Source organism: Puma concolor, chromosome B4, assembly GCF_028749965.1.
Source record: "Puma concolor isolate L17-30 chromosome B4, mPumCon1.1.hap2, whole genome shotgun sequence".
Lineage (NCBI taxonomy): Eukaryota > Metazoa > Chordata > Mammalia > Carnivora > Felidae > Puma > Puma concolor.
Genome location: NC_141673.1, coordinates 101,670,053 through 101,683,686, shown reverse-complemented (window position 1 = coordinate 101,683,686; position 13,634 = coordinate 101,670,053). Strand labels below are relative to the sequence as shown.

The 13,634-nt window shown below is 47.9% G+C and overlaps 2 protein-coding genes across 10 annotated transcripts in view; both read right to left on the bottom strand.

The window, feature by feature from the left end:
• Positions 1–285: 285 nt before the first annotated feature.
• On the bottom strand, positions 286–10,633 carry NOP2 (NOP2 nucleolar protein). Of its 2 annotated transcripts, XM_025930931.2 has the most exons (16): positions 10,484–10,633; positions 10,097–10,203; positions 8,362–8,407; positions 8,101–8,189; positions 7,680–7,924; positions 5,989–6,044; positions 5,674–5,873; positions 5,377–5,576; positions 5,137–5,226; positions 4,203–4,290; positions 3,986–4,126; positions 3,268–3,407; positions 3,032–3,121; positions 2,731–2,853; positions 2,382–2,610; positions 286–1,068 (listed from the first exon to the last, which is right to left on the bottom strand). In XM_025930931.2, exons 2-16 carry the CDS (start codon positions 10,197–10,199, stop codon positions 410–412), a joined length of 2,499 nt encoding a protein of 832 aa, XP_025786716.2. In that variant the 5' UTR covers positions 10,200–10,203; positions 10,484–10,633; the 3' UTR covers positions 286–409. The 2 variants fall into 2 exon arrangements, with proteins under 2 accessions (XP_025786716.2, XP_086570366.1); XM_086714240.1 differs by lacking the exons at positions 8,101–8,189; positions 8,362–8,407; positions 10,097–10,203; positions 10,484–10,633 and having other exon boundaries at positions 5,377–5,815; positions 5,849–5,873; positions 7,680–7,711.
• Positions 10,634–11,498: 865 nt separating this feature from the next.
• Positions 11,499–13,634, bottom strand: part of CHD4 (chromodomain helicase DNA binding protein 4) — a 30,232-nt gene continuing 28,096 nt past the window's right edge. For 5 of the 8 annotated variants that reach the window (XM_086714222.1, XM_086714224.1, XM_086714226.1 and 2 more), the window contains 3 exons: positions 13,177–13,375; positions 12,286–12,449; positions 11,499–12,122 (listed from right to left, as the gene is read on the bottom strand). In XM_086714222.1, the coding sequence (XP_086570348.1) occupies positions 12,105–12,122; positions 12,286–12,449; positions 13,177–13,375 (381 nt within the window). In that variant the 3' untranslated portion in view covers positions 11,499–12,104. The remainder of the gene's footprint in view (positions 12,123–12,285; positions 12,450–13,176; positions 13,376–13,634) is intronic. The other 3 variants (XM_086714223.1, XM_086714225.1, XM_086714228.1) reach the window with 1 other exon arrangement.

The window sequence follows — 13,634 nt, the reverse complement described above, 5'->3', positions numbered from 1 at the left end:
GGTGGCAGAAAGACATAAAATCCAGGCCCTTCAGTACTCTTTGGGTTCTGGTGGCAGGATGTCCATCCTCCCTACATCCCTATTGCCCTCCTCTCCCTGGAGTCCAACTACCCTAAGCTCTGACTCCATGACTCTTCCTCCCTGAGACCACGGAAACCCAGGAGCCTGAAACTGATTTCTCAGTATACCAGTTTCCTCTCTTCAGAGGGTCCCTGTCCCACCTTCCCAGCCCTACCCTTAAGCAGCAAAGCCAGGACCCAGTCCCCTCAAAAAACACACAGTGGCCAGAGAGTATAAAATGTGTATTCAATTTCATATGCACAGTGGGGACACCAACCTCACAGAGGCCATAGTTCCAAACCAGTGATTAACAGTAATGAACCACCCCTGCCTACTTTCAACCATTCGTCTAAGACGACAGATGGCTGCTGCCTCTGGACTGAGATTTTCTCCTCTTCGCTGGTGGGGGCCGGCTGGAACTGAGAAGGGACACAGTGGAAGTCTCAGGCCCCTTGGGGGTGCCATTCTGCTTCCGGAAGGCAGCTTTCTTGAAAGGCTGTTCTGGCAATTGCTGCTTTACCTTCTCAGCCCTTTTGCTGTTTCCAAGGGGCTGATCACAGTCCTCAGGCTTGAGAGTGGCCTGGGTCTTGGAGAGGGATAGCACTGGCACTTCCGTGTCCGTGCCCCTGGAAGCATTCTGCTTTCGGAAGGCAACTTTCTTGGAGGCCTGTGGCATAGCTGACTGTTGCTTTAGTTTCCTAGGCACCTTTGGTCCCCTGATCACTTCAGCTTTTTGAGCTGGCTGGCTGCTATCTTGGAGCTTAGAAGAAGCTTGGGACTTTGTGTCACAAGATACAGTAGGCGAACTTGAGTCTGTCCCTTTGGAGATGCCATTCTGCTTCTGGAAGGAGGCCTTCTTGGGATGTTGCCGTTTCTGCAACTGCTGCTTTGCTTTCACAGCCACTCTGGCTTTCTTGGCAGGATGGCTGCTGCCCTTAGGCTTGGGGGTCATCTGATCTTTCACCTCAGGCAAGTCTAGGTTTGTAGGGGTGGAAGCTGCAGAATTTCCTGGTTTAAAATTAAGCATATGGTTTGAGAAAATGGGCCTCATCACTGGATCCTCATCATTAGTGGAGCAGGTAAATGGTATTAAGATAAGAAAACTGCCTGGGTACTGTTGGCCAAGTGTTCCACACAGCTGGGATAGTGCCTAAGAGCACACTGCCTAAATTCGTATTACTTAACATCACCTGGCCTTTACTCAAGTCATATTTGAACCTCGTATTAAGGAAAAAAGGATCAAAAAATAAATTACGAGAAAGGGATCATTCCCCACCCATAGGCAAAAAGGTTTCAAACGAAGCTCTGTCCCCTTGAGGGCAGGAGGTAACAAGGCACTCTGAGGAGGAGGGAAATCCTGAATATACCTGAAGCACTGGGCTTTTTAAATCAAAGACCATTTTTTTTTCATGTGGATTTTGATGAGATACAAGAAAATAAGTCACACATAGCAACCAGAAACAAGCCAGTAAGACATAAGGAGAAATGACATTAAATAGGTACTTTTCAAGTTACAGTGAAAAAAAAAGTTACAGCAAATTTCTCTAGTTCTAGTTCTTAAGGTTTCTGTTAACATTCAGATGTGACTTTTGTGAGGGACATTATTTATAAAGAAAAAAAAAAAAAAAATCAGGGCACCTGGCTGGCTCAGTCAGTAGAGCACATGATTCTTGATCTCAGGGTAATGAGTTCAAGCCCCATGCTGGGCTTGAACTTAAGAAGTTACTTAAATAAGTAAATAAAAAAATCAACTCAGTAAGTCACAATTTGTAGTCCAAGAAACCTGCCTCTCCCTCTTCTAACTAAACCTGGGTTATATCCCAGCATGCAGCACCATAAAGCCTGTTCCAGTAACCCCACCCTTCTCTCTGAGATCCAGGCCAGACTCAAGATGACTGAGAAAAAGAGCTGCAATTAACGTGATGGACTCAGAGAACTGCTGATAGTTCTGAGGAGACTTGTGCCAACCCGGTGCTGACAGTGCTGGACCAGCAGAGGTCTATTACCAGGAAGGCACCCCTTGGCCAAGAAGGAAAAGAAACCACAACTGCACTGGGAGTGCATCTAGTGCCGAAAGACTGCAGCAACTTGGCAGAATCAAGGGAAAAGTCCCCATCTGTACGTGTGCTTTAACATACACTCAAATGGGGTCCAGGCTCCGGAACAATTCTAATTGAAATGAAAGAGGCTTCTCATCCAAGCACGCAAAGGCTGATGTAAGGGAGGCAGAAGTACCTCCCTTCCCTGCGTCACACGCCTCTTTCAAGGCAGAGAGAGCAAAGGTGGTGGGTGATGAAGGGGAGAAAGAGCAGACTGCTTACCTGTTTGGGATTGAGGGATAGAATTAGAGAATTTCTTGAACTTGGCAATAAAGAAACCATCCATATTGTGGGTGTGAGGATAGAAGCGGCGGGTAGAACGCAGAGTGGGGTGGAAGCGCCTTTCTCGAAAGCGAGTAAAACCTTCCTGGCCAAAGTCTAGACCTGTGGGCACCAACCGCACATTCCTCTTTTTCAGGGCATAGTCTACCACCCACTCATTCTCTTCCACCTGGATATGTGGGGGAGACAAAAATGGACGGAAAAGCAGAGCTGGAGTTGAAGAGGGCTCTAAGGGGCAAAGAGACCCCTAGCCCTGTCCCCTCTTGCTCTGCCACAACAAAGGCCTCACCATGATGGAACAAGTGCAGTAGACAAGGTAGCCACCTGTCTTGGAGGTGGCATTGACAGAGTCAATAGCACTCAGGAGCAACTCCTTCTGAAGGTGAGCACAACGCAGGATGTCCTTCTCATCCTGTCCCAAGGAGAGACCGATACGAGGGTGTCAAAACTTCAAAAGGCAGCCTCAGAAGAGGCGAGCTACTAACTGCTCAAGGTGCCCCTCTACCTCCCATTCCACCTCTGCAAGGCCCAGCCAAGCCCTCTCAGCTGGCCCCCACTCCCACGCTTAGCCCCACCCCCCAACTCCTCACCTTGTTAGTCTTCACAGCTGGGTCTTTGGAGATGACCCCGGTGCCACTGCAGGGTGCATCCAAAAGTACTCGGTCAAAGCCCCCCACCACCTGGGGAGAAGGGGTAGGTTAGTTAGATGTTTTGGCAACCTGTACCGCACCATTATTTCCTAGGAGCAAGTCTAAATACCGTGAGGTCAGGAAGGGGACAGGTGAACTCAAAGACCTCAAGAGAGACACACATAGGGGAACCCCACCTTGGGGAACTGACGCCCATCGTAGTGGCTGATGATGGTGTTAGTGACTCCCAACCGGTGCAGATTACCCACGACGCTCTTGAGCCGCTCAGCATTGGCATCATTGGCAAGAATCACACCTGTGTTCTTCATCAGCTGGGCTGAGGGGAGAGAGGGCACAGTGCTCACCAGCCAGCTCCTCTGCCTCCACACCCGCTGGCCACCCTCCTGCCCAAGAACCCGTAAGTGAAGTCTCACTGCTTCAAGGCAACTTCACTCCCAATGAGCCTCCTCCCCACGGTCTACTGTACGGGTCTACCCAATCTGCACTCTGAGATGAACAAGACTGCTGGTGTGGTTTTTTTCGCTGTTACCGAACATCTTTTTGGTGCTAACAGCTAAATGAAACGGTTATGACTACTTATGTGCTGAACACTTAACCAAGGACTTCTAACAGTGTATCTTAATCCTAACAACCCAAGCATAATATAACCCCCAAGCCAAGGACACTTACCACCCCATTTTACAGATAACGAGAGAAGACCAGGGGCTCGCCTGAGGTCATATGGGTAGTTAGTGGCACACATGGGGCTGGACCAGGCTGGCTCCAGAGCCTAGACTCCTCACTACTCTGCTAGTTGCTTGTGTATGGTTTTCTTGCACACTAATAAGTTAGCAACCCCATCTACTCCAAAAGCAGAAAGCCAAATGGCTCCTACCCCACCTTCCCTTCTCATACCTATGTAGCTAGTCTTTCCTCCAGGAGCACAACACATGTCCAGGATCCGCTCGTGTTCCTGGGGTGCCAAGGCCATGACTGGCAACATACTCGAGGCTCCTTGAAGCATATAGTGCCCAGCCAGGTACTCGGGGGTAGCACCTGTGGAAGGACACCCATCTGTGACGTGCTGGGACGAGGGCAGGGACAGAAGGGCTTCCAGGCAGGGAACACTTACCAATGGGCACCGAAGAATCATATACCACCAGTCCAGTCTTTGACCACTTGCCCAGGGGATCCAGGTTAACGCCACGGTTAATTAGCGCCTGAAGATAAAATGAAGATTTTAAGACCTTGTAGGTTCCTACACCCAGAAAACAGGTGGAAATATGAAAACGTGGTTCTATTGAGGCCTGTGGCACTATCACTTCCAGAGCTTGTAGTCATGATACAATCACCACAGACTCATTGGCTGTGGCCTCTCCCATACCATCCTATGATGTCCTTTCCCTTAGCCTGAGGCTCCAACTCAAGGTCTGAATTCCAGCCCAATGGAGCAGACTGCCAGCTCCTGTCCTTTTGTTTCCTGGAACTGAACTCTGATTTTCCAAAAGCCTCAGGCACCCCTGCCATCCAAAAATGTAACATCACAACACACTAAAGATAATGATCAGGTAGGTTACCTTCGCACCAGGAGAAAGACTACATACAACGCCACACCACTAACCGTAGAACAGTGGTCTTTACCATGGGGTCCCTGAACCCTTGGAAACGAGGAGTTTAAAATACTGTTTGTTCATGTGTGTCATGTCTTTTTCTGGGGGCAGGAACCACAGTTTTACCAACGCTTCAATGATCTAAAAGGCAGACAACTCCCATTTTGTTCTGAGGCAGCACTTTTTCCCTGATGCCAGCGTCCTAACCCTGTCACAAGGAACAGAGGCTGAAGGGATGAGTCTCCCACTCCACAGAGGTCCTGGGCCCTGAGTCAGTCAGATAAATCCAGCATGACACTAAGCCTGCCTGGGTTTGCCTCCTGGGATCATGCCTGTACAAGAAATGCTTACGTACTAAGACCCCTGCCCCCCAACCCCCTTCAGAGTGAGAAAGAGGAGTCTCTGGGGTTAGAAGTCAACACTTCCCTGAGATAAATCTCAAAATTCAGCCCTCACCTGAGCAAGGTCTCGGCGCCGGGTTTTCAAGGTATTGGTCCTGAGTGTGATGGGCCGAGGTACCTCATTAGCTTCTAAGAACTCCACCAACTGAGGAAGCAAAATGGCAGGGAGCAAGTCAGGCTGGCCAAGGAGCTCAGGCAGAAGAGAAAAGAGCAAGGAGACGGACTGCCTTCCTCATTCAGGGTAAAACAGAGAAGATAAGAAAAGCAGAAGGGGCCTTAGATTAGAATTCATTACCTCAGACAGAGGGAAGAGGTCCATGAGCTTGCCAAGCAGGAAGTCTCCATAGGAGTAGTAAGTGGCCAGATCCTTCTGAAGCCGGTGCAGATATTCAGAACGAGATCTACCTTCCTCCCGCTGCGTCCCAAAGTCACGCAGCACTGCCACTATATCTTGGATGCGCTTGTGAATTCGTTGCAAGTCTGGAGCCTGGGCATGTGGACGCGTTAAGGAACTGTTTGGTGATGTCCCAGGGCCTGGAAATCCCCTCTCAAGCACCTTCTCCCTACCCCTCACCCTGCATTGGAAGGATATCCTGCTCCACCTCCCCAGCAGAGGGCAGCACAAAGGGCTCCTCCTCATCCACATTGATCTGCAGGCCCCCATCTGTCTCATCATTCTTTTGAGGGCCTGACTCAGGGGATTCTTCCTCGGCTTCCTCCTCCTCCTCCTCCTCCTCCTCCTCCTCCTCCTCCTCCTCCTCCTCCTCAGTCTCCTCCTCACTCCATTGGCTCCTACAAACAGGTCCAGAAACAGTGATTCACAGATGAAAACAGACACCTCCTCCTTCCTCAATTCCTTCATCCCAGCTGTTGCCTGGGCTCCATCCTAAGAGTTTCCAAAACTCACCCAGCAACAGCTTCCTGGGCCTTTTGCTTCCGGGCAGCCCTCTCAATGGGCAGCAGCTGAAAAAAGAGGCAGGGGCTAGTAATGCAAAGCCTGCTCTGTCACCCTCCCAAGTAGTATCCCATCTCTGTACTTTGTTTCCTAAATGCAAATGTAACTCTCAGAAGGAAGGAGGAAAGCTAAAGAAGTGAATAGAAGTGAATATGTCAACCATTGTTGAAACTAAGTAACATCATAGAGTTTCATCACACTATTCTACTTTTGTGTGTAACTCACTTCCCATTAAAGGTTCTGAATGTTAATACACCCCCATATGTATACAGAAGAGACAAAAATTGTCCTTGGATATCCATTTTGCCACATTTCTTCCAGACATACTATTTTTCACAGTTGAAATTGTGATGCATTTTCACATGTGTTTCCTGCCTTTTTTCATTCATTCACAGATCACCAGCATTTTCATAGACATAACGGCCAAATGTTAATTTAGTATATAAATGAACCATAATTTACTGAAGCATATTGGTTATTTTGGCAATTTTCAGAGTTTTGGGCATTAAGGTCCACAAGGTGTCTGCAAATCTCCCAACAGTAACTCTGTAGAGAAAAGGCAGATTGTGAGAAACAGTGCAAATGGGAACTTTCTTTTCATCCTATACAACCCTGTATCACCTGAGTTTTCCTAACATATACTAATTGTGTAATACGTAGATAATTTTTTTTTAGATTTTTTTTTAATTTTATTTTTTTAACATTTATTTATTTTTGAGAAAAGAGCATGAGCGGGGGAGGAGAGAGAAAGAGGGAGACACAGAATCTGAAACAGGCTCCAGGCTCTGAGCTGTCAGCACAGAGCCCGACGTGGGGCTCAAACTCACGGACCATGAGATCATGACCTGAGCCGAAGTCGGACGCCCAACTGACTGAGCCACCCAGGCGCCCTAGATTTTTTTTTTTTTTTTTTTTTTTTTAAGTAATCTCTACACCCAACATGGGGCTCAAACTAACAACCCTGAAATCAACAGTTGCATGTTCTACCAACTGAGCCAGCCAGAAACCCCTACATAAATGTGAATAAATCTTTGTCCACATTCTGGATCATCTTCTTAAACGGAATTACTAGGTCAAAAGGAAGAAACTCCTAAGGTTCTCAGATACCAAATGCTTTATAAAAAATGTGTATGCATTTCTATTCCCCTCACATTGGGCATTCAAAGATTCCCCTGACCATATCCTCACCACCACTGAACAGTCTCCTATTTCAAAATGCTCTATCCTACAGCTTTTCTATACTTGTATGTGCACTGAGCAAAAACACAGATGACAGGAAAACAGTGCCAGAATGCTAAAACCCCTTTTCTCTACTCCACGTATCCTCATCACTGACGGATATTCTCAAGGATCTGGAAAAACTAGGGGCGCCTGGGTGACTCAGTCAGTTAAGCGTCTGACTTCAGCTCAGGTCATGATCTAGCGGTTCATGAGTTCGAGCCCCATGTTAGGCTCTGTGCTGACAGCTCAGAGCCTGGAGCCTGCTCCAGATTCTATGTCTCCCTCTCTCTGCCCCTCCCCTACTCTCACTTTGTCTCACTCTGTCTCTCAAAAATAAACAAATGTAAAAAAAAAAAAAAAAGGATCTGGAAAAACTAAAAGGCAAGGATCCCTTCCTGAACACCCACAGAAAGAAACCTCACCTCTTCACCTTCATCATCGTCATCTGAAGTGGAGTCAGCGCCATAGTCATCTATCATATCAGCGTCACTGTCCTCAGTGTCCCAGAGGCCCCCCTGGTTCACCACATCATCCTCTTCAGAGTCGTCTTCCTCCTCTTCCTCCTCACTGCTGTGGGTTGGTGCTGGACGCTTCTTGCCTTGAGAAGCACGGAGTAAGGACTGGGCTCCCTTCTTACCAGGTGTCTGGACAGCTCCTCCAGAGACTCCTAAGGGTTTGAATAATCCTAGACTGATGGCAGGCACACACTGATGAACCCTGTACTTTCTACCCCTAAAAATGTCCTCTGGCTGTTCCTTTCACTCCAGAAATGCTCAACAAGTCCTTCCTTACCCAGGACATAGAGGACTTCTCATGTAGCACACAGCTCCTATGTTCACTGACCTTTTGGTAACTTTCCAGGGAATGGTTTGGCCCCAGGAAACTTAGGCATCTCAAGGGCTTCAGCAGAACCCAACCTTCTCTTGGCTGCCCTGAAACGATATGTGGAGGAAACAGAACACACCTTTAGACTCTGCCATAGAAATGCATAGAAATGCAACAGTCCCCAAACAACCCTTTCCATCAGTATGATCACATGTAATCATGTGACTAAAGATGAACAGTACCAATTTCGTCTATGGAAGTCTGGACACCCACACTCACCTTTTTCGAGCACGACTAGACAGCCTCTTAGAACTTTCATCACCCGCTGTATTTAAAAAAGAGAGACAGGCAAAACAGTAGGTCACAGGGGAAATGAAAAAAGAACATTAGAAAATAAAAGTGAAGAAAAAATTAATTCACTAATTAAAGGGAGTAGGTTGTAACTTGCTTCATAGCCCTCCAGGAAGAGTTGGATGAGAGATGTAAAGATGATCTCCATCTGGTTGTGCATCACCCAAATCCAAACTGGGCCTCCCTCCAGGCTTCTGATTTCAATCAATAGCATTACTACCATCTTGAAAACAAAAGATTCAAAATTCATCTTTTCTCTCTGGCCTTGGACCTAGTGTACAGAGACATGGCTAAACGCACCAAAGGTCTGAGCTGGTAATGGGTTGGTAAATATGGGACCCGTTATGATTCCTCCTTCAGGAAAATGGTGAAAACAATCTGAAATAAGCCAGCATGGCACATACACTTGCTCCTTCTGTGGCAAAACCAAGATGCAAAGACTAAGCTGCGCAGATCTGGCACTGTGGTCCCTACACTACCACTTCTGCCATCGCCGTTAAGTCTGCCAACAGAAGACCGAAGGAGTTGAAAGACCTGTAGAAGCTCCACCATTTCAAACACTGCTAAGTCTGTAAGAAATGGACGAAGTTATGTAACAAACAAAACTGTCTTGTCTTCTCCTTTCCTTTCCTTTCCTCTCAATTTACTCAGTAACCAACCACAGATTTTACCTTTGTAGGTGATTTTTTCTTATGTTCTCCAAGGAACAGAAAGTTTAAATCTCAGCCCTGTCATTTACACGACCAAGTTTCTTAATCTCTCAGCTTTCATCTCCTTAACAATGCCTCTCTCACAGGGCGCTAAGAGAACGAGATGAATGAGGCAAGATAATGTATCCAAAAGCTTCAGTATAGTGCCTAGCACTTTCTAATACCTCAATAATCTGCACTGTTTTCTCTAAATGCCCAACACAAAGTACCTGTCCATTCTTCTCTCCCACCCCAGCCTTCCATGCAGCAGACATGTGGGAATCAGATCTGTGCCTTGCCATAGCCATGCCCTCCACAACACAACTAGTTGATGGTGACCACTTTCTTCTCAACTTCCACTTACTAACATGTCAACCATCTTCCAAAACCCAGTTTACAGTCTCTCTTTTTTTTTTTTTTAACATTTATTTATTTATTTTGAGTGAGCACAAGCAGGGCAGGTGCAGACAGAGAAAGAGAGGCATAGAGAAGAGAGAAAGAATCCCAAGCAGGCTCTGCGCTGTACAGAGCCCTACAAGGGGCTCCATCCCTCAAACTGTGAGATCGTGACCTGAGATCAAGACCTGGGCTGAGATCAAGAGCCAGACTCTTAACTGAGTCATCCAGGTGTCCCCCAGCTTAAAATCTTTTTAAACTCTGTGTAGGTCGTCTAAATTCCTTCAATGTTAAACTGGACCTCCCCTTGCATGGGTGCTTCAGTCCCTGCTACGTCTTCTGTAAGTGCTAAGGACAGTGTTTGATTCATACTTACTTTCTAATAACTCACACAATATACTCTGGTTTCTCTAGAAACTGTCTAAATTCGGTAACTCGGCTCAAAGAAAAGTCTACTTGAACAGTGACTACAGAGACTAAAAACGGAAGGGGACATGATACAGATGAAAAACTGGAGCAAAACCTAAAGAACTGGAGAAGGGAGGAGGTGAGGGGAGGAGGCCAGGCCTAACCCTTACCTGCAGGCAAGAATCTGGCTAGTTCGGTCTCAGCACCCTTCTGTTTCCGGGCCTTACGGCCTGGCCCGCGCTTCTCCTTTGCAGGGTCCAACTTGCGCCCCATAGTACTGGGGAAAAGAAAAATGGGAGAAGGTAGAGTCGCGCGTATTGGAAAGGGAAACGGAGACCGCATACGTAGCATATTAGACTGGGAAAGGGAATCGCCTCGAATCTCGACTCAGCACTCCCAACAGCCCCTAATGGCATGACAAAACCTCCATTTTATGCTGGACCCGGCCCTTGGGTCCCACACCATTTGTACTACGTCCCCCTCCCGACGCCCCAGTCTGAGTCAGTGCAGTCACCCTTCCCCAACTTCCTCCACACCCACCCGAAGCCTCGGCTCACTTGAAATAGGGTCCAGGCCCGAGAGGACCCTGGATAAGCAGCTCGGCACTCCACGTGCACTCTGAGACTAGGGTCGGACACCACACGCCACGGAAATGTTTCACGCAGGCGCACAGAGCGCTCCCGCCTCGTAGCCCCGCCTCTTCCGGTCGGCCGCAGAACCCAGAACGTAGGCTCCCCCTGGGAACGCGCGCGAGGCTGGCGGCAGCACCGCCGGAGGAAATTCGCAGGTGGACCGCTTCCACTCAGTCCCCGGGAGCGGAGAAAGCAATGCGGACGGAACGCTTTTCAACCCCCCCTCCACCCCACACACCCCACCCCGGTCCGCAAAGGGTTGGCCTCTTGCCTCATTGCAGGTATCAGTGGGAAAAACTGGTACCTCCACGCCGCCGCTCCTCCAACCAGGGCGTGAGACTTCGGCCCTCCTCCGCCCTACCATCGTCTCAAGACCAAGGAATCGCATGCTTCTCACCTCCCAGCCCTTTGATTAGGAGACCCGCTTCTTCGGCCCCCAAAACCCCCGCTCAGCCCCTTAAGTAAGGTTCGTCTCTGCCTGGGTTCACATCTCTAGAGGCTAGAGCAAGACTTGTGTCCTAATTTCACATTAGTTAAGAAAAAATTACAGCCTTCCTCCAAATAAACACTAAGGCGGTGCTTAGCAGCTGTTAAAAACATTTCCAAGCACTTTACTATTTTTATCTTCACAACTCTATGAAGAAGATACCTTTATTTTATAGGAGAAATCTACAGCCCAGGTAAGTTAACTCCCTCAGGTCACAAAGCCATGAATCAGTAGTACAGGGTATGAACCCAAGTATGGTTTTGGAGCCTCGCATTTTCCAGGTGGCAGTCATCCTTGATCCCCACCACATAAGGCACATGCACGCAGAACATGGCTCTTCTAAAGAATATCAGAACACAAGGTGACCCCCTTAGGTTTCAAATACACATTTCCCAGAGCTCCTGTCATACACACTCATCCACCTGCACCTACACCCACACTGAACCAGAGCACTAAAATACAAGGAAACTTTTATTTTCAATTTTCATCAAGAAATTTGCTGTGGTTTTTTATGCTTTTGGTTCTTTTCTTTTTTTTTTTTTTTTTTCCACTTTATTTCATTCTAGCTGCTCAGTGGCTGGAGCCGCTGGGTTCCTGGTATTAAAAAGATGCCAACAGAGGTAGCTGTGTCTCGCCCAGGGGCCCGGCCCACTCTGAATACCCCCAAAAAAGGAGAAAAGAAAACACAAAATAAACCAACAAAATAAAACCAAAAGAAGGAAGAAATTCAGATCGTTTTCTTCAAGCCTGGCGGGAACCCACAAGAGTTTGTGTGTAACAGGCGTTACGGTGGGGAGAAGCCAGGGCCCAGAAGAAGGCCAGCCCGCCAGCTCCCTGCAGATGGCGCCGGCGCTACTGCTGCATGTCTCTCCAGCAGGAAGGGCACCACCGCCCCTCACTCCCTCCCCTTCCCCAGTGCACTGGGGGCTGTTCCTTTACAATGTGGAAGATGGGGCAGAAGGAAGGAAGGGTCTCTCAGGCCCCAGGGGAGAAGCTGGGCAAGGGAAAGTGAGGAAGGTCACTGCTCAGCGGTGGAGGTGGTATCATCGATCCGGATCTTCACTGCTGCTGGGCTACCTACAGGAAAGAGAGCCAAGGGAGTCAGAATTCCAAACCATAGGAATCTACCTGATCCCAAGGGAACTCACCGGTAAGCCCCTGCACCCCCCAACCAGGAGAGCAATATTACAAGTTCCAGACTGGCTCTGCTGGAACAGCTGGCCAGAAGAAAACACTCTACCTGCTGTGGAGTAGGTTCGGGTGCTCGGTTTGCCAGGCGGCTGAGAATGTTACGCTCTGACATCTGTAGCCTCACAGCAACTGGGGGAATTCGGGCTATAGTAGCTGGGAGTCGAGTCACATCGGCTTTCATGTCACTCAGCAGTTCTTCTAGCTGTTTCAGAACTGCATGGGGTAGGGGTGCAGGGGGAAACAGACGGTGAGCTGTGGTAGTCAAGACTGAGATCCTTCTTAGCACGGTGAACCAGGCCCCTCTGTTACTTCTCAGTGATCCAAGTGACTGATGTGCTGGAGTATGGTCTGTCAGTCAGAGTCACCTGACTGGCCTCCACCATACCCAAGTTACTACTTCTTATATTCCACTTCCAACTGTCCATGATGCTATGCTTTTTTATGCCACTTAGCCCTCAATGCACTTTGCTCCATATTGTCTCGTCTGTATTCTCCCTCCATGAGAGAAGCTTATTCCTGTTTCCTTTTTTCATCATCTTCCCTCTCCAGCTTTTGGAGCTATCTCCTCCTTCCTTTGTAACAGCCTTTTTTTCCTCATTTCACCCTCCACCCCACCCCCCATGTTTGAACTTTAGTTAGAAACAAAATGTTGAAAGGGATCTAGAATCTAACTGAACCTTAAATCACCTGAAGTCACCTCTAAATTATCTCAGATGATACTCTATTATTCTGCTTTGCTTTCCACCTCCAAGAACTTGAATATATGGAGTTAAAAGAAGCAAAGAACCACTGTCCTTGATTGCCTCTAAGATATTAGCTTTTCAAGGAAGAAGGCAAAGATCCCAGCCAGAGGGACTCTGAAAGTTTTGGAAACAAGGAGTAACTATGTATTCGGGAGAAGGAAGGAGACGAGTCAGCAGGAGGCAGGGGAGCCACTGGCTACCTTTGTGCAGGACTGCATTGGCTGGCTTGTTTCCTGCCATTGACTCCTTAGACAGGTGCTGATGACTCTCCGCCAAACACTCCACCTCAGCAAAGCGGGTGTTTAGGGCCATGGAAGGGTGAGAAGGGTCCTCGGACATGTTCAGGTAAGCTGCCCGGCGCAGCTGTTCCTCAATCACCAGGGCTTGTTCTAAGAGCTAGAGAAGGATAAAGAGGAGATGGGGGTTGGACTGATACTTACTCTGATTTTTGACAGGCTTCTCAGAACCTATAAAGAACCTTACAGACGGCTCCCCCACACACAAGCAGCTCAACATCACATTGCTTTTGCTTTTTTTAATCCCCATTTGGAAGTCCATGTTTTTAAAACTCCTTGCCCTTTATTGATTTGCTTATACAAAAATGATAGTTTCAATTTAGAAAGTAGATCGTATAAAAAATTAAGATTGTAAGTAA

Excerpts from the sequence above, each read along its gene's own strand:
- NOP2 (XM_025930931.2), bottom strand. The coding sequence starts at position 10,199 with ATGGGGCGCAAGTTGGACCCTGCAAAGGAGAAGCGCGGGCCAGGCCGT. Across the intron at positions 5,577-5,673 it reads TGCTGGGGAGGTGGAGCAGG|ATGCCCAGGCTCCAGACTTG; the intron begins ATATCCTTCCAA and ends TAACGCGTCCAC. Across the intron at positions 2,611-2,730 it reads ACTGCACTTGTTCCATCATG|GTGGAAGAGAATGAGTGGGT; the intron begins GTGAGGCCTTTG and ends CCACATATCCAG.